The 26458-nt window shown below is 41.0% G+C and overlaps 1 protein-coding gene across 1 annotated transcript in view; it reads left to right on the forward strand.

The window, feature by feature from the left end:
• Positions 1-26458, forward strand: part of NYAP2 (neuronal tyrosine-phosphorylated phosphoinositide-3-kinase adaptor 2) — a gene marked incomplete at its 3' end in the record, with an annotated part of 119286 nt that overhangs the window by 44995 nt on the left and 47833 nt on the right. Inside the window, exons 2-3 of the mRNA XM_079539871.1 lie at positions 3640-3938; positions 23568-24665. Of these exons, the coding sequence (XP_079395997.1) occupies positions 3640-3938; positions 23568-24665 (1397 nt within the window). The remainder of the gene's footprint in view (positions 1-3639; positions 3939-23567; positions 24666-26458) is intronic.

The following is a 26458-nucleotide window of genomic DNA, read 5'->3' on the forward strand; positions in this document are numbered from 1 at the left end:
AGAGGTGCAAAAAGACTCAAAATTCATCCACTGGAGCTTGTTTGTGTTTTAGAAATGGAAACTAAAATACACCAGTAACAATTGAAGGTAGGTTCAACTGTTTTGATATTTGTTATAATATATCATTTCCATCCTGAGGGATGGGAAGCTGGCAGCACTCGGTGGTCTACAAGGGTCTTGTTAGTGAGGCACTGGGAAAGCCATGCACTGTGTTCTTCAAAAAAAACTGCTTCAAGAACACTTTTGTTAGTGCTGACTGGAGACAACTTCTCCATGCTGCCCTTTTATTCCATCTACTGCAGCTGCAGTCTCTAGACCTAGGCATATTCCAAGATGCATTTTCAGCACAAAGTCCACTTTACTTGAGTAACATAAATGATCACATGATTAATTTTGATATTATTTAAGCCATCTTTTGTTGTAGACAGAAGACTGTTGCATTTTTAACTTATTTGAATGCTATACATAATTTTTTGTCAGAGAAGCAGTTGAACCTAGCCAAGTTCAAATTGAAACTTCCCAGAGGAATAATCTGAATCTGTATTTCCATGTATATTAATAAACTGTTTAATACTTGCAGCAACTCACATAATACAGTTTTGAAATGAGATAGTACCCATTATCAGTACAATGAGGAACCCAGGCTCTTTCCTGTCAGAAATAATGGAGTGAGATCATCTCTGCAATTATTTTCCCTGGCTGTCTCCGTAGTCATTTAAGCAACAAGGTGCATATAAATCTTTTTCAGCCTGTTGTGGAGTAGTGGAGCATACACCAGCTCCAGCCAGCTCCTGTGGTTGCAGGCAGGAGGAGTGTAGATATAAATCCTTTAGCACTGTCTGGTTTCATGCTGTACCATCAGCAGCACTGTGCATTGTAAAGCTGCACTGCACAAATCCAAATTGAATTGTAGCGTGCTGCTGCAAGAAGGCAAGGGATGCAGCATTTGATTTGTGCCTTTCTGCTATTGTACTTGTACTCTGGGCATGAGCCTGGAGGAACTCCATTCTTTTCAGCGTGGTAGAATTCAATCTGTGCAACTGATAAAAGGACTTGGTATTATAGTTGTGCTTACTAGTCAAATTGTGCTAGAAAACACCCACTGCTTGACATTCAGGCATCATCTCCTGCATAAGTAACAAACCTGAGCTTTTGGGGTCCTGGTCAATGAGCAGGGCTCAGGACTGAGAATCAAGGGCTTCTCTTCTTCAGCTTGGAGTTTACCATGCCCAATTTTTAGCTTTAGCAAGAGAAATGGACTGTCTTTAAATGTGTCTGAAAAGAGGGAAATTGTGTTCTTCTATCTTTGTCCAGTTGCTTAGCAGATGCTACAGAAGAGTAAGGCCAGATCTACTTTGGCCATGGAGCAGAAGAGCAAGATCTGTTCCCATCTGTCCCTGCCATCTCTCTCTGGCTACATGCTGTTTATTCTCAAGTGTAGTGAGCAAGAGAGGCAGGATTTTACCTGTGATGTCAAAAAGAGTTTGGTAAAGAGTTAAAAAAAAAAAAAAAAAAAAAAAAAGGTGGAAAGGAACAAGAGAAGACATGATTTAATTGTTTTTGAGATGGTGCGTTTTTATTTCTGGAATAGAAGATAAGATGCAAGTTTGGATTAAAAAAAAAAAAAAAGAAAGAAAAAAAAAAGCTTAGTATAAGTACTGTTCTGTGCACTGTTAGAAGACTCAAACCTTTTACTGCACTGTGACATCTGTAAGTGCATCCAGAACAGGATCTGCCCTATAATGTGTAAGCTAAGAACCTTCATGCAGAAGTGCAGTAAATGCACTCAGTAAATAGAGGAACATGGTAAGGATTGTAATGTCAGGTACATGGTAAACTGAAATTTTGTTTGCTAAAAGTGATTTATACAATGGACCTAAGGAAGGAAGCAGACTCCCTACCTGTGTTCTTCAGCATGTTTGGATAGTAATCTTCTTTAAATACTGTGGCAGGCACTTTTTGTAGTCTAGTGTTAGAGGATTATATTATTTTCAGAACCATTTATGAAAGATTAGTAGAGGCATAGTTAATCACTAAAACTGGCTGCAGGTTTTTTATTAATCTTCAAATTAATGAGTTCTACCTTTTGATCTTTCTGGCTGCAAATCCCCATGGAACTGCGGCCAATTAGGATTTGGTAATAACTTGGTTTTGAACATGGACCAGTGTGTGTGTACATGTAGCATGCATGTGTGTAGGAGGTTTGTGTGTGTGCGTGTGGAAATGTGTCAGTACCTCTGGATGCATCTTTATTCAGAACTGTACAGTTGGTACCAATTTAGAAAGCAGATCTCTCTATTAACAGCACCTAAAATAAAAATGCAGAAACTTCAGTAAAATAATAAAGATTTTGCTTTACCATACACAAAATTATGCATTGCACAGTGCCAATCTGATGCTTTACTACAACTGGGTACAACAGTCTGTACATAACCTACAAAGAAGACGAAGATTTACCATCTGCTAGGGGCAGTATCAGGGAATGAAGTGACCTTATTCACTCTTCAAAAGAACTGGTGAGAAATGTGCTTGTCTTTTAGAGAAGATGTTTTCAGCCCAAAATAAATTACACCAGCCCTGGGCAACATCAGGCAGGAAACGTACAGAGGAGCAGACTGACCCTGTTCACAGCTTCATTCTGGGTGAAGGGGAAACAGGAGGTAATTAGGGCGTTCTGAGACTTTACTGTTCTCATACTGCCATCTCTACGCTCCTGCAGTGGTACCATTTCAAACCTCCTTGCAAACGAGGCTGTGTTGACCTGTGTGTATTACTGGGTTTCTTTACATGGTCACTGAATGGTCTTAATTGTAATGTGCTGAAGGTTAGCAGTATAAGCATCAGTAAGAACTGTGTTTCAGAACTGATAAGCATGTATGAGCATAGCAGAAATAATGCCAGGTTCTCAGTGCTGCCATCCCCAAAAGAGTGTAGTACTTGAAATGACAGTGCCTGTTTCAGCTGAACTTTCCTTCTTCTTTACCCGTATTTCTGAATATTTGGAGGTTATTTTTTTCCTGCAATGCCACAGCTCATTACCTTTTCATCATCTACATTTGCACCTTACTAGTGTGATGGGTCTCATGTTGCAGGTTCATGTGTTAATTTTCAGTTTTCTATGTCCCAGAGTAAGTTCTACAGCATTTCTTTCTCTAAATGTTCTTTAGTCTGAAGGGGAATGATTGATTAGGCCCAAAGAGCCATATTTCCCAAGATATTTATGTGTGTCTGTAGTCAAAGATGAGTGCAAATCAATGCACAATGTTGCATTTCTAGAGTAGCATTCTTTGCCCTACTGGCAAACTCATGTCACATTTAGAGTTCTGATGTTTGAGTTTTGCTCTGTGGGCAATTTCAAATTACAATGCTATGAAACCTGGACAAAAGCCTTTCTCAATTTCTTATTGTAAAATTTGGAGTGAGTGCATAGCAGTCTATCTACATTTCACTTGTTGGCAATTTGTGTTGAAAAAACTCATTACTACATTCTGGTAGTCATCTTGGTTTAAAGAAAATGTATAGCTTGTTTACAAGGCAAAAAGTAGAGTCTGCTCAATGCAGGGCAAACTGAGGCCCTGGTTTTAGGTAAAGCTGAGACAAAGCTGGATTATTTACTTGTGTGTGTATTTTCTCTTACAGCATAGGTGGAGAAGTAGTGAGAGGAAATGAAGGAAGCTACGTGGGGAAGCATTTCCGCATGGGATTTATGACAATGCCTGCTCCTCAGGACAGACTGCCACATCCTTGTTCCAGTGGCTTTGCCGTAAGATCCCAATCTCTTCATTCTGTTGGAGGAACCGATGATGAAAGTAGCAGCTCTCGGAAGCAGCCACCACCAAAACCTAAGCGAGATCCCAACACCAAATTGAGCACCTCATCTGAAACAGTCAACACTGGAACAACAAGTAAGAGTGGGAAACTACCGGACAGGACTGAAGGTAAACACTATAATTCTTTAGAAGAAAGTTTTCATAGACTCGTGTTAAAATTAGTTGCTCTTATGTTTAGGTATTGTATGTCTCTCTTGTACCAGCACAAATATCCTGCGTCATTGTTCTCCAGGTTTTAGACCAATGGGCAATGGCCAACTTGTAACATTTCTTACAGAATCATACCACTTACGCTAGCCTTTTTTATACAATTAGGGTATTAGTTGAATGCATTCAGAGTGGAGTGAAGAAGATATTGCTGTCAGATGGTATATAGAATAATGTCACTTGCACACCAGCTGAGGACTTACCACCATGATTACTAGCACTGTGCAAACTAATGGTTTGGAGAGGATCTTCCTCAACAAAAAAGTAAAGGGCTATCCCTTCCTTGCTCTGAATTACTGCAGATGAACTAACTGCATAGGGATCTTCTTCCTTTCTTTCATGCTGGAAATGCATTTTGTGTGGCAGTAGGACCAGCTGTACTTCCTGCTAGGAAATATCAGGATGACTGTTTCACAGTGTGAACTGTAAGGAGCAACCTTAGGGACAAGTGTTTTTGGTGGTGCTGGTCTTTCTTGTTGCAGCGTTAGATATCACTTTTGACATCCTGTGCAGTATGTCAGGCTCTTGGCGAACATCCCTTTTGTTTGTTGCTGTGGCCTGAAATACTGCTTAGTTATGCATATGCTGCAACCCCTTCTAAGTAAATCTAAATCGTAAGGTCATTGGTGATAAGATGCAAAGGAATGTGGATTTCAGCTGGTAGCATGTTTGTCTATGCTTACAAGGATGAACACATGCTGAACAGTACTGCAGTTGGCAGTTATTTTGCATATCATATTATCCTCTCACTACCACTACACTAACTCCATTGATCAGACTAACAAGAAAAATCTTAAGCATTAAGTAGCTGACCTTTATAAAAACAATTGAACTATGTGGGACTAAAGCTTACATAGAAACTATTCAGGTTTGTGCCACAAACAGATTTAATATCTCGTATTGGATAGTATTTAAAGTCTTTCATTTAATACAAAACAGAACACATGACACAAACTTCTTGGTTTAATAGGCTATGAAGAGTAGGTACCCTAAAGTTGCTCAAAAGCTAGTCTAAAAAATACTGCATTTTCAAGTATGTTTATAGTTCTTCAGTATTTATTACTGGTTTTTCTCCCTGAAACTGCACAAGAATCACAGAGGCTAAAGGAAGCTTATTTTGCAGTGAAAGCAGTATAAAATGGGCTCTAACATCAAGAGATGAATATTCATAGTGAGAACTCTGGAAAGAACTGGTGAATGAATAATAATTTATCACTGTCATGGAAGATAATACATAAATGTTATCTTTTTAGTGTAACTGAATGCCTTCATGGAGTATTGAGAAACTCTGCAATGCTTAATATGCTACCTGAATTCTATTCATCCTGCTAGTTTATATATCTTACAGCTGTGGGCACCTTTGGATTATCATGAAGTTGTTTCTGGAGATTTTGAACTGACAGAACCCTGTAATCATACTGTTATACTCCTGTGTTCAGAACATCTGCCCATTTTGTCTTTTTAATTCATGGCAAACGTGGGGGGTTTCACCAAAGTGTTGTATTGAAAGTGTTGTATTGAAATCAGACGGTAGGATTTTTTTTGAAGAAAGAAATACAACTTTAGATTTTGAGATACAGCCAGAGATGTTAGAGTATTTGTGTTTGGATGAGCAGGCTGGGCTTCTAAAATGCTTTTCATACTCTCCTAGGGAGGTTTTTGGGTGCTAAAGTCCAAGAAGATGCAGATTTGAATTTTAGTTACTTTTGCCTGTGTTGTACATAAATACTTGTACATGCATATGTTTTTCTCACGCATTTGCATATGCTTACAGCATTTCCAGGCTAAACATCTACAGCTCTTTCCAGAAACTGTGGGAAAACAATAATGAAAAACTCCATTGTTTCTCCATCAACTATTGTAGAATCAATACAAAGAAGTTGTGGAGAAATTGTTGCACACTCATTTTTTATGGCAGTGCAGAATAATTCAAACTATAATATCTACTTTCTGGCCCGGTGGCTACTTTCAAAAAGAATTTGCTGCATTTCCTAGGCAACCGGGGACAACCCTCACCATTCATTTCTATTCAGCTTTTTGATAGTGATCCAAGCTCATACCAACAAAAGCAGTTGCTGATGGTAACTTTTATTCTTTTCCCAATTGTAGTAAAGTCAAAATTCTGAATCCATCACATCATAACATCCATCATAACAGGAGATTGTGTTTGAATATGAGTCTGACTTCACTGCACAAATAAGGTGCAGGAAAAATTTGGTTGTGAGCTTGAAAGATCTTTTCTTCCTGAAACACAAGTAACATCTGTAACAGACACAGAGGCTCTAAAAACTTTTCTATAAATGCTCTTGCTTCCATATTTGTGGGAGTGTGGAGATCTTTTAAGTTGTGATCATAGAATCATAGAATCATAGAATCACTAAGGTTGGAAAAGACCTAAAAGATCACCCAGTCCAACCGTTCACCTATTCCCAATAGCTCCTACTAAACCATGTCCCTCAACGCAACATCCAGTCTTTCCTTGAACACCCCCAGGGTCGGTGATTCCACCACCTCCCTGGGCAGTCCATTCCAGTGCCTGACCACCCTTTCTGAAAAGTAATACTTCCTCATGTCCAGCCTGAATTTCCCCTGGCGTAGCTTGAAACCATTCCCCCTGGTCCTATCACTAATGACACGAGAGAAGAGGCCGACCCCCAGCTCACTACAACCTCCCTTCAGGAAGTTATAGAGAGCAATGAGGTCTCCCCTGAGCCTCCTCTTCTCCAGGCTGAACATTCCCAGCTCCTTCAGCCTCTCCTCATATGGCCTGTGCTCCAGACCCCTCACCAGCTTCGTTGCCCTTCTTTGAACACGTTCCAGGGCCTCAATATCTTTCTTGCAGTGAGGGGCCCAAAACTGGACACAGTACTCGAGGTGCGGCCTGACGAGTGCTGAATATAGGGGAACAATCACCTCTCTGCTCCTGCTTGCAACACTGTTTCTGATGCAAGCCAGGATGCCATTGGCCTTCTTGGCCACCTGGGCACACTGTCGGCTCATGTTCAGCCGAGCATCAATCAATACCCCCAGGTCCATTTCCTCTACGCAGTCCTCCAGCCACACCGCCCCAAGCCTGTAGCGTCGCCTGGGGTTGTTGTGGCCGAAGTGCAGGACCCGGCATTTGGCCTTGTTGAAACTCATCCCATTGGCTCCAGCCCAGCTCTCCAGCCTGTCCAGATCCCTCTGTAGGGCGTCACTACCCCCAGGCAAATGATGTCATGATGAAAGTGATGACACCTGTTGACCCCGTCTCATTATGCAGTAGTGCGGCAACACTTCTGTTTGTGTTGTTTCACCGAGCCTACCTTGGCTGTATCTGCAAGAGCAATCTCCAAAGTGAAGGCCTGATTCTCCTTCACTTGACTTCGTTTCTGTTGGTGTGATGCCACAGATGCTTCTGTGCCTTCTCTTAAAATTCACTGTTCCTTTTTTACTTTTCCGGCTGCCTCCCATATACACCCACTGAGAGCCTTCCACCAAATGCGTTTCTTCTCTGAGACAGATTTCTAGAAAGTTGTTTTTAGAAACGTAGGCAGGGTTTTCAATCCCTGGTAGGAACAGCAGACTGTGCCCCTTATATCACACATTGGAAGCGAGAAGTGAACTGAATTTTTAGATAACATAATTTTAAATAACGTATTTCAGCAAGTAAGGCAGGTCTAATCTTGATCCTGAGAGGCTTTTTAATGAGAAAATGCAGTTTAACTACTTGATGTACTTCCAGTGCCTCCACTTATAGAAAAAGGAAATCATAAAACAGCCTGATTGATGAATGTAACCAACCTCAGGTGATGGCTTTTCTTGTGGACCAGCAACAATCGCATCAAAGGTTTCCAGACCTACTGCAACAGCTAAATGAATGAAAATAAATGAGTTGCATTTTATAAATATTTTCTGTTAAAATTTTCTGAACTTGTTTAGTAATCTGGACGGCGTCTACCTAACATATAAATAAAAATACACGCACATAAAATGTAATGTAATCTATGTATACACAATATACATTTATATTACGTGTGTATATTACTATACATGTAATGTAAATGCCAGTTGTGTGTGCTTGCATGTACACATAAACCTGCACACAAATGTCCATTAAATCTCAGAGCCAGATTTTGAAAATGCTGTTTGCTGTTGTAATTCTGTTCCTGCTAGAGACCGTGGCGGGTTTAGGTCTGATAACTGAAAATACTGCAGGGATCCCAGCTCTGGAACCCATTCAATTCGTTTAGGGCTTTCCTGCTGAGTACCTGATGTGGAAGGAGATGGTGTTCTTGCTGCTTTCTGAGTCCATGCAAAGCAAGCCTCTGTTGCTCAGCAATCTCTGAAAGTGGGCAACTTGTAGGGAAAATTATCCTCCGGAGAAAAGCAATTACAGTAACTGTAACTGGGGTTGTAGTCCAGCTGGTCTCTCTCATAAATCTAGTTTTCTGTCAACTAGATTGGTGTCTCTGCCTTGTAAACTTGAACTTTTGCTACTCTCATTAAACAGAACTTCAATGGAAGAGCTTTAGAGCTTTCACTGTCTTAAAAAGGTGCTGTTTTCCTTTTATTTTTTACATTAGCTAATCATGTATTTAACGTGGATTTTGAAGTTGTACCCTCTGCTAGGACCATGTCGTACCCTTCCTTACAGCCAGATCTCCTGCATCTTTTTATCCATGCCTGCTAAAGGAAGAAATATCACTACAGAGCCCTGTTGAGACCTAACAAAAACATAAAGGGACTGACTGGTGAGCTCTGGTGGTTTCAGATGTCACTGCTCCTGCACTGCCTGCTTGTCTCCCTCCTCCTGCCAGGCCTGCCAGCCCGTGCCCAGGAAGCGGAAGGCAGGAATTCGGGCTCCCTTTCAGCGAGGGCTGGGCATCACCATGGCTGGCCATGCAGGGTGTCACCGTGTGGCTGTGGGCTATGCAGGGATAGTGCAAGCCAGTATTCAGCCATATGTGAAGCATATCTTCTTGCCTGTCTTCTTGCCCATACACTCATCTCATTCTTGATCTCAGAGCTGCATTACATGTTATTTTTTGCACAGTGTAATCTATCTCTTCCAAACTGTGAGGCTTGACCTTAAACTGCGCACAGTGGGAGAAATGAGCTGGAAATTGAGGGAAAAGTCAAATGCCAGAGACAGAAGGCACATACCCTAATGTCAGTGCAGTGAAGTGGAGTTGGTCCTTAGCTTCTGCATGTGACTCCAGAGGTCTGCCCTGGTGTCCCAGTGACAAGGGGACGGGTGCAGTGTCTACAGTCTTTAGGCCAGCTTGCTCCACTGAGCTGCTCTCTAGTAGAAAGCACAAAGCAAAGATTTTTGTCTTATCTCTAGTATTTAAGAGCTTTGAGATATTCTAGGGCTTTGCTTTTGGGGATGGTAGTGGTAGTATTTTGGTGCTTTGGGGTTTGGTTTTCTTTGTTTTTACTGAGACTTCAGTTTGTCCCTTCTGCAGAGAGCTGATTTTCATGCAGCTCCCTAAGCTGAGTTGCATACTTGTATGTACCATCTCCTACAGCACTTCATCCTTTCATGTTTGTTTTCTGGTCCCTCAGATAGGGGAGGGCAAGAGGAAGAGAGGAATGGAAGCAGTGGTTCTAATAGCTGTTACAATAGCTTTCTGCACTCAACAATGAACACAATGTGATTTTTGGAGGGATTTATAAACAAGTTTTGAAGCCACAAAGGGAGAGTATTCTTACCCTCAAGGCACATATGCATACTCATTAACGTTAATGGAAGTTGCAAGCACTGAACAGAAAATAGACCAAGCAGTGGTAAAAAACATGAAGATCAAGTTACTGACTTGGGAATTGCCTTGTGCCCCAGAATTGGCAGTTGGTTCTTCAGCTATGCTGTGCTAGTCTATCCTCTGTACTTAGTATCTTTTTTTTTCTTTTTAATTTAACAAAGTTGCTCTATGTATTTATTTCTTGTGTCTCTTTTCAGATTAGAATGTTACTCATTTGCTCAAAGAAGCACTTTACCTTTAAAAAAAAAAAAAAAAAAGAAACAAACTCAAAATTGAATGTAAAGCCACCCTGTAGTACAGATATCTCTCTACTTGCAAGGGTGACAGAAGCGTGATGTTCTTGGTAATAGAAAAGCCTTAATAAAGCGAGTACAGGGAATGCTGTGCTTATTTACCATGTTGGCTGTAAATGCAGCCAGTCCAGGGAGAGGCTGCATGCTCTGAACTTGGGCTGTGACATCCTGACAAACTCAGGCAATTCCTATAGAGCATGTCAGCTTTTCTGCAGTGTGTTTCCCAATGGGTCAGGGCTCAGGGGAGTTAATAAGCTTGGCTGCTACTCCTGGTCCAAACTGCAGCTCTGAATGCATGCCACGCTGCTCCAGAATTAGCAAACCACTGGGTATAATACAAACATACGGAGTGGGAGACTCCAGGTTGCTCTCACCCTGAGTTCCATCGGCTATATAGGGTCACCATAGTCTCTGGTCATGCCAACAGACAAGGAAACATGAGCGACTGATTCACACAGCTGGCTTAGACTATTAGCACAGATTTCACATCATATGGAAGTCACTAGGCTGCTTTTAGAGCCTGCTCAGCCCTGGAAGTACATCAACTGTCCTCCTGAGGTATGAGTCAATAATCTTAACCAGAAAGGCCACAATGAAGAAAGAGTCCCTGCAGAAAGCTGTCATATGGGTGCTGTTGGCCGCTGCACGGTTAGTTTACAGCCTGGATAGACAACTCTTATGTAACTGGAAGGTTACGGTGTCAGTAAATCCATTCATTATTGTCAAGTCACTGTAAGTCAAGCCTGCGAGACTGCAAAAAAAACAAACAAAACAAAACAAAAACAACCCAACAACCCTATAAGTCATAATATTTATGACCATATTACATTTTTTTATTTTATTTATACCTCCAGGAACCATAATAATGGGCCTTCTCAGCATTTCCACCTGTGAGCTGAAATACTATGAAACACTAGATTTTCTTGCATTATTTTGCATCACTGAGCAGCCCAGAAAACAAGGCCAGAAGGGGGGGGAGGAGAGACCCAGGTAATTTTCTTGCCTCATTTTGACAGCCCTTCGGAATATGTTAAGTAAAATGAAATGCCTATGAAACTACAAAAATAACTTTGGGTTTCTCATGATACATTTCTGTTTTCCATACTGTCTTGGCACTGTCTGTTAAAGACACTGCGGACAAATGAGTAAGGGCTTGAGGGATCAGGCTGAAACCTAAAGTCCCTGTTTACTCTTAGAGCTGGTCATAGTAATAGAGGTGTCTGGCAAAACTCATTTGGAATTAAAGAACAGAATACAGCTGCACTCCTTTTTCCACAGCAAATATGTTGGCTTTCCACCTCTTCCTTTTAATTTATTTTTCACAGGTGCCCTAACTCCACTCTCACACAGACAAGTCCTTATGGAGTGAAACCTAACTGAGCACTGAAAGATTTCCTTCCAAGAGGCTGATTCTGGCAGCCAAGCACACTGTGCTCATGTTGGCTTTGCTGGGAATGCACAGTGCTTAGTGGTAACACCTCATAAGAGATTTAAGTCTGGCTCCAGGTGAGATCCAGTCATGGATGTCCTTTGTTTCATTGGTAATTTCTTTCTAATGACTGTTAGAGTCTAATTGTCTTGATGGGTGTGCTGGATTGGTGCTTTCATTTCTTCCATTTGGCTTAATACTGGGTGACATCAAGCAACATATGCCTGACATGCTGCAACTGCATTTAGCACTTTATACTTTTCAATTTGTATGTGTGCAAACAGTGCTGTGTAGGAATAATGTGCACAGCAATGATAGCTTAGCAGAGCACAGCTTCCTTTTTTGCACTGCCATCAACTTCCCTGCAGGTCAGTACAGTGTACCAGCCTGGACTTTTTGTAGAGGTATGAGGAGAAAAAAAAACAGCACTAGAAAACAAAACAAGCACAAACAATTTTTTGTGCTAATTTTAGTGGCCAAAGCTCTGAACTTGTGGTGTCTCAAAAAAGAACATCCTCTAAAATCCAGTATGGTGCTGTTGGCAATTAATTGCTGGTTCAGATCCTGCTTGGAATGCAGGAAGGAAAATGCTGGAACATGTACTTCACATCATCAAGAGGCATCACTTAACATCATTTCCTGGTGTGGTGATGTAAGGAGCAGCATAATCTGAGCCAACCCAGCCTATGAGGGCTTTGTGGGATGAAAAAGATTCATAGCATCTTCTCCTTCTTGCGTGGCTGCAAAGAGAGCTATTCTTAGTAGAATACAAAAGCATAACTTTGCTCTAAATCTTGATGTAGGATAAGTTTGATAATGCTGCAGATCTACAGATTCTTTCTTTCCTCAAAGGGGAGAATTTTCATGAGATAGGTTTTTGGTTGTGAAAATGGAATTTTCTTAATATTTGGATTTTGGTAAATAAGATGGGAATAAATTATGTTGGCTGCACTTGTGCCACTCCAGTCATATTCTGATAGTTGATGCTTGCTTCTTCCCTTTGATATTGGCTTAGTGTCTTTAACCTGTTGCTTAAACAGGTTAAACAGGTGCTTTACTCTTGCTTTAATTACCTTTCATTTACCTCAGCTTTCCAAACACTTCTGCTATAGCTGATCTTTTTCTCATTGTTCCATCTTCTGTCTTTTGCTTCTTGGCATCTTTTTTCTCTTTTGTTAGGGTTCTTGTTTTTAATCAAGTTTCCTCTTTGTTTCTAGTAGTCCAGCCTGGGTGAGCTTCTGGCACCACTTTGGAACAGTCACTGGCAACAATTCCTCTGTCCCTTTTTGTGCTCCGTGCTTCTCTTTCATCCTCTTTCTGACTTCTGAGGTGACACAATGAGGTTAAGTCTTGTCTTTGAAAGGAGAAAATTCTCTTAAAGCTTATTTGGAGTCTTGTACAACACTGCCAATATGGCACTGCCATGTACAGTGCAACTATACCAGGTGAAATTATGGTAGTTAGGCCAGGCTACTGGACTCTTGCAGATCAACAGGGCTCTACTAGTTTCAGCAGGCCACTCTGTAAAAACAAGCAAGATAAAATTGTAGATGCCAGGCACACAGAGAAGCTTTGAGGGGGAGGCAGCTGATAGCGTGTGAATTGTCTGTAATTTTGTCAAAGCTTTATTTAAAGTTGAGGAGGAGAGAGAAGTCACCCCTGTAGAGAAGGAAGTAAAATGAGTAGCTGTGAGGCTCTTCTCCTAAGCCGATTACACAGAGCGTTTCAGCACTGCTCAGCCTCTGACCGCAGAGGTGTGATGCCTGCAGGCACTGCTGTGTGCTGGAAGCTGCTCTAACAATGCTCTGCCCACTTCAGCTATCATTATATTCACCCCAAAAGATGCTCAATGACAACCTGCAGAAACTGCTTCTGCAGGGTCACCTTGTGTCCTTCCAGTGAAGGCAGGAGTGCCTATCTAGATGAACTCTGCTCCAGCAGGGCTCATTTGCTTTCCTGCTGCTCTTTCTGTGGTGACTCATCTGACCTCTGTGATCAGCATTGTGCTTTGTTTTGAAATGTGAGCTTCATCAGAGACAGGTCTGCTGGATGGTTGGACTTGATGATCTTTAAGGTTTTTTCCAACCTGAGCAATTCTATGATTCTATGATTCTATGTGTCATTCAGTGGCAGCGAGAGGCTTTTCATGCAGTAGCCTTGATGAGAAGGATGGCTTAAAAGCCACAGGACTTCAGGGAAAAAGGGGCACAGGGAAAGCTGCTGGTTTCTTGTCCTGGTGGGAGGCTCATCCCTCCCCCCTGGTGATATGGGTGAGAGAATTGGGGGGAAAAAAAAAAATGGGTGGAGATAAAAACTATTTACTATGACAGAAAAGAAAGAGAAAATATAGCGGTAATGATAATTCTATATATGTATATACACACAAAACGAGTGATCCACATCACTGATGCCCAGCTAGTCCCCAAGCTGTGGTGGCTCCCCCAGCCAACTTCCCAGTATTTTTCAATTTTTTCCATGATGTCACATGGTATGGAATATCCCTTAGGGCAGTTTAGGTAGCTGTCCTGGTTCTGTTCCCTCCCAACATCTTGTGTCCCTCAGCCCTCCCTCGCTGACAGTACAAGAAGCTGAAAAACTGAAATATCCTTGGCTCTGTACACCACTGTTCAGTAACAACTGAAACAACGGTATGTTATCAGCATTGCTTTTCTCCTAAAACAAAAACATAGCATCATACCAGACATTAAGAAGGAAAAATCAATTGTCCCAACTGAAACCAGGACATGGTGTTATGCACAGTATCACCTCAGTGGGTCTGCCATCTTGATTTAATGGGCTGCAGTTATTTTAAAAGCTTGGCAAATAGCTTGCTACTTATGTCAGCAAATAACGAGCTTGACCTATGTGTTGTATCTGTAAGAAGAAGACCGGTATTGCTGCGGATCTAAAAAATAGAGAGTCACATATCTCAAGACAAACTATCCAAGTATTTGCATATAGTCACTGAGAATGTGCTGGGTGGGATATTTATGGACCAAAGCAACAGTTAAATCAAGTGAGCAAATGCAGAATGTTGTTCTGAACAAATGAAGTAGGTGATCTAAACTTACCATTTAATTAAGCATTTGGTGTTTCTCTAGCCTGATTTCCTTCTTTCTCCTTTTCTCTTCTTCAGACTCCAGAGCTTGGTGTAGGTAGTGTACTGGAGCCCTCAGAGCCAGGAGCTCTTGTGGAGGTCTGTTTTGTTCAATGTTTCTGTGAGCACAGAGTTGGAAAGCAGCTGCACTGCACCTTCTCTGAGAAGGTCGTGAAGCTCAGCCAGGGATGCTTTCACTCATTGTCTCCCTCAGCTATGATAACTAGAAATCAGTACAAACCAAGTACCTGGGAATTGCGGTCAGGCTGAAATATGCCTTTGTTCAGGTGAACATTGCCAAATGACACTGCAGAGACCATCAGTGCCTTTCAGGCAGCAGAAAACATGTAAATAAGCCCCAGCACATCCAAAGGTTAACCGGAATCAGAGTGGTACCTACTGTATGCCTAACTGACATGACACTGGTGTCTGATGCATGTGTTGGTGGAACTTGGTTAATCACACAACACGTTCTGTGAAACAAAATGCAGAGCCTCACCATCCTTTTGGTGGTACTTGGAGGATTCCAGGTGGGTAGCTGTAGAGAAGGAGAGGCAGCGGATAACACCATCTGACAGCCCTATTAGAACTGGGCTCTACTAGTTGTACCATAGTAAAGATGGTAGAGGGTAATGAGGGCTGAGTTCGGCCTGAGTTCTCACTGTGAGTAGCAGTGAGTTTGTGGGTAGCTTTAAGAATAAAGTGATAACTATTTAGAGTAAAACAGTGAAAGCTGTTCAGGTTTCATCTCCAAGGTGACAGTCAATATGCCATAAACGTTGCTTTAAAACTGAAAGGCTTTATTATGTTGTCAGTCTGTAGATGCTTTTCCATACTCCATTGTGACTTCTGCAGATGAGCACCAGAGCCCCCAACAAACAGGCAAATGTGCTTTGTAAATTAATTTCTCTGCAATCGTGATTCAGTAGTTTTATTTGCATACTCTTAATGTAATTCATCTAATGCTTGCTATTGATGAGATCCCATGCCAATTACCTTTCTAAATCTAGAAATCCTTGCGATTATACACAGTCTCAGTATTTTTATTTTTCTTAGTGCTACTGCTGCACAGGCTGCAAAAACCACTTCACGTGCAGGCTGCGGGCAATCTGAAACACAACAGAGCAACACTTTTGCAGCAACAGTGGCTGCCTGTGTGGCTAATGTAAGGATCCTTTACTCAGATTCCCATTTTGCCAGTAATGCTTTCACCTCTCTGCTAAGAGCCTGCTTCCATCAGAACTGCTGCAAGTTACACCCATGAAATGTAGTGTAATAGATCCTGGCCTCTTGTGTCTGCGTGTATGAGTTCAAGGATATTTTTCAAAATGAATACTCAGAAGTCATTGCAATCTGAAAAAAAGTTAGTGAGATGGTTGGACTGGATGATCTTGTAGGTGTTTTCCAACCTTGGTGTTTCTGTGATTCTGTAAAGATGATTCAAATGAACTTCCTTTTTTTTTTTTTTTTTTTTTTTTTTTTTTTTTTTTAGCAAACCTTGTTCTTTCTGTATTTCTAGAGCTGGGACAACTGTCAATAACTTCTAGATTCAAAGAATAGTATAGAAAAGTTTGATCACAAACATTTTGTAACTCTTCTTCAAATGCCATTTTCTTTTTTGTTTTTCCTATTAGATGTTATCTGGATAAAGTGGGGATAACAATTATTCAATCTCTGAAAGAACTACGAAGTTCAAAGTATATGTAAGGGTGAGACTGGGCATTCAGAAGGATACTTTGTCCCTTAGGTAATTTTTGGAGACCTTCTAGCTGTGGGTAAGGTTGATGAGCAAAACCCCGTGTGTCAGCTGGGTGTACAGACCAGTGGAAGGATATGAAAGAGAAAGCCTGGAAGTCACTCTGCACTGGAGCCCAGCAGTTCGGGGACAAACTCCCTCTAGCATGCTGGTACTTCTGACTGCCTGAGTTTTTGAAATGTCCTGAAGTCTCTGGATCTACCCTCATCTTGATTATGCAAAGCAAAGGTGCCGGCTCTGGCAGTATGATGGCTTTTGTGGCTCCCAGGCAGATATGGGTCACTTGGCATTTATAGCATGTAAAGGGTGTTGCACTGGGGCTGCGAATTTGGTTTTGTGGCCCAGAGACACAGGCCTAAGATGAATACGGCGTGTCTTCCAACCTTGGTACCCGTTGGTTTCTTTAGTTGTATCAGTGAGTTAATGCAAAATTTAATTTAATTTAATTGCAGGGCCTACTGTTATATAGGCACTACGTTCTGGAATATTGCTACCAAGGTCACTTGGATTAAAGCAGAAATCATTCATTTTAAAAATTGGAAGAAGTTGTAGTCAAAATAAAGAAACCTGAGTAATTTTCAAGAAGTCTCCTTAATTGCAGCCTTGAGGCATCTGAGGATTACTATCAGTATGGATTATTATTTTGGTATCAGTATCATTTTAGGACACTACCTTTTAGTCCTTCCATTTTGAGTAGAGTTTTGTCCTCTTTATAATGCCCAAATAACTTCCAGTAAGAGGAAATAATTCCAGGACTGGGAAGAAATATGTCCTGTGTGAAATCACTGTGCTGAAGGCACTTACTGCTTGCAAAGGTGTTCCAGTGAATCAGGGGCTTCTTTTATTCCTTCCGTGTTCTTTTCCCTCTTTGCTCTTTCCTACTGTCATGTTTTAGAAAAGCAAAGTGTAACTTGCAGGGAAAAGACTCGTGTCCATGAGGATGGTGCTCTTCTGAAGGCCGTTTTTTCTTCATGACAAAGATTCGTTCTTTGATGTTACTCTGACCCACTGCTAATGTTTCTGTGGTTGTGTGCTAAGATGTTTGTGTCTGTGCACATAATTTATGGCTCTTCAGTGTAAGAGCATTTGCCATTGAAAATTCCTTGGACAAGACAAGATGCCTCCAACAGGTACATTTAATATTTGCTTTTGTTTTCTACTGTGGCTTTGTGATGATGGGAGCGCTGTGCAAAGGTTGATATAAACAACAACAAAAAACCATTTCTAAAACATTTTAGAGTTCAAACTGGCAAAAGACACATGTGAATAAGTGGCATTAAGGGCTGAAATGACATCCGAAGCCCTGGGGCCTGTGACAGAGATACAAATTAAACTCGGGTCTCCTGAGTACCAATCTTTTGCACAGTTCAGAGGACTGTGCCTTTTTAAATTTGGTCTCACTCAGAATATTCAAAATTCATCTTCAGAGATAATGAAATCAGACCCCTTATAAGCACTGGTGCACAAATGCTCTTTCGATCAGGCGCACCTTTGAACAAGCAGCTCATTTCATAAAAGCTAGTGGGGTTACTTACGGTCTGGAACTTACAGCACACACACACACATGCACTCGTAGGTTCTTTGCTGCCCTAGTGCCGGATTTTCTCCATTCAGCTGTGTGCTGTAAATCAGGATCTGTGCATCTTTGGTTCAGTACCCAGCAAGTTCAGGGTTTAATTAAAGAAATTCCATTTCCTTTCACTCCCGGAGGCTCTTTTTGATAGAGGTATCCCTCAAAATACAGCATGATTAATTTCTTCTGCATTTAGAATAATATTTGTAAGAATTAAAAAAACTGCTAGGCCTCAAATCATTCCTTTATTCAGAAAGAAATTGAATGCTGTGGCCTCTTGCAGAAATTGAAAGGGAAGAATTGTATGTTATATGTATTTTTATTCTGTTTGAGTGAACAGTGCAATAAATCAGCTTAGTCTCCAAACTACAAAAGCTGGCAAAACACCTAAAAGACAGAAAATGACAAAATCCATTTTAGTTTTCAGATGTTTTCACTCGTTCCTTATATAGTATGCGAGTAAAAAACAATGTGATGACATATTTTCATATTTCACTCTCTCCTTAAAGAGAAAAAAAAATACTGCAAGAAGACAGGATGGCAAGCAGTGTTCTGTATTTCCAAAATGAACTATGAAAGACGGATCATCTGAGTACGTCTGAAAGCTACACGTAACCTTTGTGCTACAAAAATCTCATTTCAAAAAACGTCATGTTTTGCTCATTCAGTGGGGTTCCGTAAGGCTGTTTTAAGCACTGTGCCGCTTGCTTCCAGATCAGAACTGAAGTTATTACTGCCTGCGTGTTTGGTTTTCCTTTCAGTTTAGTAGAGGCAGATAATTGCTTGGCACTGGATTGCCAATAAATACAGACAGTTGCTGCTCAACAGGTGTAAACTCAGTGAAGTTGGGCTTTATTTGCAGGGCTGGTAGTGCTTCCCGTTCTTCAGCTGTGGTAGGTTTGGCAATTAGGAATGGTGAAGACAGAGCCCTTAGCACAGCACCTGAACTCCCACAGCCTGGGCAGCAGTGGCAGCTCCTGTGATGGCTGCTGAACCGCAGTCCTCCAAGCATCTCTGTGCTGGTCCCTGCAGCCCTGGCAGCGAATTGCCTTTGTGCTCTGCAATAAAAGCATCCACAGGGGCTTCGTGAGGCAGTTTTGCATGACTAGCTAGGAAAGTGGCACCTGGCAGAGAGAGAAATTGTCCTCACCTTCATCTTATTGTCTGACTTCTTAAGCGGTGAGAAAAATAGAGCTAACTGAAAGACAGAAATCTCCCTTAGGCTATTTTATGGAGGAGATGTGGTGTTTGTGGAGAGAGAAGGGAGAAGGGAAGGGAGTAGGGAATTGATGTGCATCCAGAAACCTTTATCTGGGAGGAGAGGTCTTGAAAATATCCAGTCCAAAAGAAACTCTCCAAATATTGAATATATGTGTCTCTGCAGCCTCCAGCTGATCACATCAGCTTGGTGCCCTGTTTCCCATCTCATCTGAGGCAGTGCATGGGGACTGCAGGTAGTTGGGGAACCCAGGCCACGAGCTGTTTCTCACTGTCTGCAGGTCCTGAGAACTCCTTTGGGCAATCCTAATGCCAACTCAGCTGCACTGACTGTTTATAAGTAGATCAAGAAATTGACATGCAATGTCATGATTAACTGGGTCTTCTTCCCTGTGGGCATTAACAAAGAGCAAGTTTATTTCTAGTTGAAAAAGCAATGGCGGATTTTTGCTATACTCCGCAAAGGAAAACTCAATTTACGGACCAATGATAGTCCTTCTCTATGCCTCAGTATCCCTCAACTTATAGGAGTGCCCAGCTTGCTGGAGTAGATGAATGAACAATCCCTGGAGCAGAAGAGCTGCATCCTTCAGTGACAGCAGTGGCTGTCAGAGCAGCATCCTGAGGAAGCAAGACCCAGATCAGAGCCTATAGAGGTCCGTAGGAACTTTCATATTTCTTGCATTTACCTTTGGGTCAGGCCCCATGTGCAGTGAAGTATTGGTGGCAGGGTTTCAGGGTGGATTATCAGGGACAAACAAACTGGGGACATGGTAATCCATATTGAAAAGCACTTAATTACCCCATATTTGGAGCAGATGACACTGTGGTACGTGTATCATCAATATGTCAGCATGGTTTGCTTTTCATAGGAGTTTATGTTCCCAGCAGGCACTGAATGCTTTTTCTGCCTGATAAATGTCAAGTACTTAAAGCAATCTTGCCTGTTCCTCTCAGGAGATTGCCAAATAATCTCCTTTCATTGGCTATGGGCTCTTGCCAGGGCTTCAGCATTTGTGCACATTTATCCCTGCCAAATGTTGGTAACACAGGAGCTGTACGAATACTACCTGCTCCTTTTGCTAGCTTTGCACAGCTCTGTTCAGTTTCAGGTTTCCTATTTTTTCCTGTTATATTTTGGAGTAGAGCAGGAATTTGTGTGCAGGTGTTCCATAACTGTGGGTGCTGTGAATTCAGCCCTTTCTATTGAGCAGCATTTCAGAGTAAAAACCTTTGTTCAATAAACATAGTGTCTTGCATCATAGCATTCTCAAAGCTAATTCTGTTCATCTCCTGAATGCCCTGCTGCAGCTGAAGGAAGTTCCCAATAGGTGTTGTGCAACTCCTTTCTTCCCAATCATAATAAAAGATTTCTTTGCTGCTCTATATCCTCTAGGAAATCTTACTACACCAAATGTAAATACTGAGTAGCAGATTGGAGGTAACTCTATAAGGTATATATAAAGTATTTAAAGTATTTAGTTTTAAATTTTAGGTTTAATAGTGTGGTTTATCATGGAGAGAAAAGGATCTTCATAACATATCATCTCCCGGAAATAGATGCTTTAATAAAGGAAACTGGCAGAGAAAGAATGCTTTGAATGGAAAGAGGAAAGCAGATCTTTCACCTTGTCATGTTTTATGCTGTGGATCATATGGCAGGGCCAGATCATTTGACCTTTTTGTTGATAATGTCACCAAGATATTTTAGGCTAATGCTACATATTGTGTGATGGGAGATGAGAATGCTATGTGTGTCAGTGCAGCAGTTAATTTCAAACCATGCAAAAATACTTTACAAGATGAGATGGCAGAATGTCACTCATTTTACCGTGACATTTCTCATTTCCTTGTCTATAATGTAATAATGTCTGAAAGTTGTTTGTGTAAACCCCAGCGCTTCGAGGAGCATAGATCACACAGCAGAACCTCATCAGCTTGCAAAAAAATGGTGAAAATAGAAGGAAGAAAGGGGCAAATTATATTTCTAGCAATTTCTTGGAAAACATGGCATTCTTAAACACTTCTATGTTTAAATAAACATCAGTTGAAACTAGCATTGAATGGCATCCAGCACAAGAGCATTTTTTATTACTTTGCTGTCAGTAACATTGCTCCAGATAAAAGATGGAAGAGTGGTGATACGCAGCTGTGCGACAGAGCTTAGGAGATGTAGATGACAGAACAGGGAACACGGATATACGAATGGCAGAGGAACAGGAAACACTTCTATCTCAGGTATACGTTAAGGATGTGCATGGTGCATAGGGAGCTGAAATTTGCAGAAAGCCTCTTCTTCCAAAATAGGTGATTTTGCAAAGTCTGCGTTTTAATGTCATTGTTTTAATGACACCAATCTGAAGAAGATTGCATTTGCCAGAGTTGTAGATCAGATTAAGGAATGTGTGGAGAGAGGACTGAGCTCAAGCTGATGTCAGTAGAACTCGTATGAATGTGATATGCAAATAATATACTAAATAGAAAGAGAATGGTGGTTTAGCTGGAAGCAGAGCAAGAAAAATCTGATCGTATTGTCAAATACATCAGGAGTAGTATTTTCTGAAAAGCCCAAATGATTCACGCAGCCTACATCTCCTTCCCCAAAGTCTATCATAAGACATTCAAGAAAATTAATTTGGGTTAATTAAAAAGACAAATTTAAAGTACATTAGGATATATCCACAGAGTGAAAACTATCAAGCTACCAAATACGCTTATCTGTAGTAGTTTTTGCATGTCCCCAGCCTGCTCCAAAGTGGAGCACGTTAATTGGAACCCTCGTGAAAGTATAATCTCATTCTTTGTGGGTTTTTTCTTTTTCCTTTCATTTCTGGCTAGTTTTCTTTTTGTTTTTGCTCTGTTGTACATTAGTTATATGTTAGATGCATGTTATTAATGAACAGCAGTCCTGTTACTTCATTTGTAAGCTCACACGAATATCCAAGTCTCCCTAGTCCCAAACAAACCTAGGATCTTGTTTAACAGCTGCCAATATTTCTATGCCTTTTAAGAAGAACTGAAGAATTATTTAACAGATAAAGCAGAAGGATGACAAAGTAGTAATGCTGGCTTTGAATCTTCCTCTGGCATTGACCAAAGCTCATCAGCAAAATGCAGTCAGCATCCTTGCAGGCCATCAAAACACTGCCTTGCAACTGGCAGAGCCACTGGCTTTGGGAACACACTGGAAGCTGTTTCAAAAAGAATATTTTTAACTCCATGAGTGCTGCTTGGTTGATTTAACATCAGATATTCACTAGCTGCTGTCTGATTGTTGGGTCAGCAAATGGGATCTAGAAATTCTCTGAATTCTGAGTTTGCAGTGATAGATCTGTAGCAGCAAATTACATAGAGCAATACTATCTGGTAAGAACAGAAAGCTGCCATTCTAAGCCTGGCATGTAGTTTACAAGTTTAGGAGAAACTTATCAAGAACTGTTTACCCTACAGGAATAAAAAGTAGGCTGAGTATGTGTAGTAAATTTCATTTCTGAATTAGTTTGTTGAATCCACTTAGGATAAAAACCGACTTCAGCTAAATATTTGATGAGGTACTCTATTAACCCCAACATTTAGTGAGATATTTCATTAAGTATTTGTGCAAAAAGAACAAAATGAGTTTCATTTGTCTTTAATTCATCAAGGATAATTTTAATAATCCTTAACCTTTTCGAATGAATTTCATAATAATATTTTGATTTCTAATTTCACAGATAAAATGATCTGTTGTTTCTAAATAAACATGTTTCAGAAGGATCTCAATCTATGAAGTATTTTGTTTCTCTTGACTTCAGTGAAGTCTTGTGTATTCATAGGACTCTGAATTCAGATAAATGATTAGAATTATCTCAACAGGACATTTTGCAATAGTTTTCGTTAGCATTTCCTTTCCTCTTCAGTGCTGAGACAATAGTACTTTATGCAAGATGTTACTGTAAGCAAAAAAGTCTTGATTCATCAATGTGTTACTGCCGAATTGCATCACTGTCATTCCAGTGTGAATGTCCAGGATCTTAAGTGTTCTCTTACAGCCATAATGAGTTCACTTGGATACTTAATTTTTTGTCTTTGGCAACTTCTGGGGTTTTTAAAATTCCACAGTGATATTTCAAAAGCATAATGATTACAAATGGAAAGTCCTCCTGTCCAAAGAGTTTGGTAGAGAATAGTTGTCTCAGAGGAGGGGAAACATTCATTAGCTGCTGACTATTGGAGAGTCACAACTTCTTGGGGGAAGATAAGGAGTGTTTTGAATAGGATGCTATTTTTGTAGTGTTGTACTGATACACTACCAGAAAAAGTCAGCAACAGGCTGGTCTCATGAAATCCATTCTAGAATTATAAGACTGTTACAGTGATCCTTTGTTTGACAAAGATTGTTAAATATTTCTGATGAATTTATATTTTGTTCTGTTCACAGTGTCAGCCAAACCAAGACCTCACAGTGATGAATATACAAAGAAGATTCCACCTCCTAAGCCGAAACGAAATCCAAACACTCAGTTAAGCACATCTTTTGATGAAACTTACATCAAAAAGCATGGCCCTATGAAGACACCACTCACTAGGGATGCGTCCTTGTCACAGGTCAGCAGTCCTGCCCCAGACACAGAGGAAGAAGAGCCTGTTTATATTGAAATGGTTGGGAATATACTCAGAGACTTCAAAAAAGATGAAGATGACCAAAGTGAAGCAGTCTATGAGGAGATGAAATACCCTATATTTGATGATGTAGGCCAAGATTCAAAATGTCAATGTGAATATGACCATCACACTTGTTCTTCTCAGTGTGCTACTCCCACAGTGCCTGACCTCGATTTCACCAAGACTTCAGTGCCATCTACTCCCAAGGGCTTGCTTTGTGATATACCCCCACCATTTCCAAATCTGCTTTCTCACAGACCCCCACTGCTGGTGTTCCCACCAGCACCAGTGCAGTGTTCCCCAAATTCTGACGAGTCTCCTCTAACTCCGCTGGAGGTCACAAAGCTTCCTGTTTTAGAAAACGTGTCTTACATAAAACAACAAGCTGGAGCTTCTCCATCTTCATTGCCACCTCATACACCAGGCCATCAAAAACTGGAGAAAGAGCAGATGGTATCTCATGGAACTAGCACCCCTGGGCACACCTCTTCACCTCCTCATCCTTCTACGTTATACAGAACACAGTCACCACATGGTTATCCTAAAAGTCACTCTGCCTCACCCTCTCCTGTCAGTATGGGTAGGTCTCTTACCCCTTTAAGCCTCAAAAGACCTCCACCTTATGACTCTGTACATTCAGGAAGTCTCTCAAGAAGCTCTCCATCAGTGCCTCATTCTACAGCCCGAAATACATTGCAAGAAGGAGGAAAGATGGTAAATGTCTCAGTCAGTACCTACGGGTCATCATCTCAGAGCAGTTCCCGCTCTCGGACACCTACCAGTCCTCTGGAGGAATTAACCAGCCTCTTCACCTCAGGACGAAGTCTCCTGAGGAAGTCCTCTAGTGGCAGAAGATCTAAGGAACCTGCAGAAAGTAAGTTCTTAATACAATTATTTTTCTCAGTCTTACTCATAGAATAACAACTTCCACTGTATTTTACTAAATCTAATACTTGGCAAAAAGCAAATACTGCAGAACTCTGAACTCCATATATAATTGTCTTGTAACTAGAAGAAAAATGATTTTATTAAAACTGTGAATGTTGTTAAAGTTAGCTTTTGTATTCTTATATATTCAGGATTTTTGATCATGTGTACCACACTACAAAATCTTGTCAGACAGGTGTACAATTAACAGCTTGGTCTTGCAATAGGAGTCAGTTTTCATTAACTTTTCCATCATAGCCGTCCCACGTGAGTTGGGATCTTCTCAGGATCTCACCTTTTTAATTTTGCAATGGATGTTAAGGATGATTGTCTGAGCAACTTGTAATGAAATATCTAGACAGTAGTTTCTTTGGGCCTCTACGGATCACCCTTAACTTTGCCAGTAATCACTATGTATATGGTGGAAACCTGAGGTACCAGCTTAAAGCATTCCTCCCCTCCCACTGCCTCCTCCTGTCCTGTGCCACAGAATATCTCCTTCAGCTGTGACAGTGAGACTGTGAGACTGTGAATCAATATGAAAACCAACATGACCTAAAACACATTACCCACACACAGAGGAAAGGATGGGAGGAAATTGTGTAGAAAAGCCTTAAGCCAATATTGACTCTGAGTACGCTGTATCATAAAACCATTGTCCCATGTGCATACAGGTATACACACAAAGCACTTCTTCTGAGCTAGTGAAATATGGAAGCTCCTAATGAAATTAGCAGGAGTCACAGGTGAGTGAAAACAGAATCTGGCACCAGTATTTCTCTTGAAAATAAGTGTTCCTGTTCAGTGGTCAAAAAGACAGTGTCTTCCGGTGGGACTCAGCCATAACATCTTTTGTCTGAGTGCAGAGTGTGCTCAGTATGCTTTCTCCTGTGACTTCCTTAAAATCACTTTATGAATTGTAATCTTAATGCCTGCCTAACAGAAAAGCTCTTTTCAAAAAACAACCGATTTTACATTTGTGCAAGTGCTACATTTTACCTGTTTGTCAGCTGTAACATGACAGAGTGTAGTGGCTTTTGTCTGTTAAAAGAAGGTATTCTTGTTTCCAGGCTAATAAATTAATAGAGATCAGAGATTAATTTTCCACTGATTGCATTTACGCTGCTCTGTTGCATTACTGATAGCAATGAGGACAGGGCTGAACTTCATCACTTTGGAGCATACTCAGGAGACTCACAAGAGCACTGCTCTGAGTATTCATGGACAGTGCTCACCTGCTTCTCACCTCTGCTTTTTGATCACAGGCATCCCAGGCTGGTGTGGCCAGGTTACCTTGGTCTGCCTAATTCTGGTAATGCTCAGGTGAGCAGTGGTTGATCACAAGGTGCCTGTGGTACCAGTAAGTGCACTGGCATCTTTCTAACATGTCCCATTGGTAAGCAGCTCACTTGAGTCCTTTTTTATGAGGGATGTGTTTTGGCATTTATAAATAATTGTGTAGTGACGTGGTAGAGAGATTCTGGCAAAGTGCAGACAAGTCTGAACATTAATAAACACAGTTCTTACTGCTAAGTCAGTAGAAATTCTCTCTAAACTCCAAATGCCAGAGCTAGCGTTGAGTCTCACAAATGTGATGATTTCACGCTTACTGATGTAGGCAGAAGTACTGGGTTTGGAAACTATGGAAATACTTGTGATGGATCTGCTGAGACCCGGGAAATTTCAGGAAATCGATGTGTGTCTTTCTCATACGAAACTCCAAAAAGATCTTTGTATTCC

This window comes from Tetrao urogallus (assembly GCF_951394365.1).
Source record: "Tetrao urogallus genome assembly, chromosome: 9".
Taxonomy (NCBI): Eukaryota; Metazoa; Chordata; class Aves; order Galliformes; family Phasianidae; genus Tetrao; species Tetrao urogallus.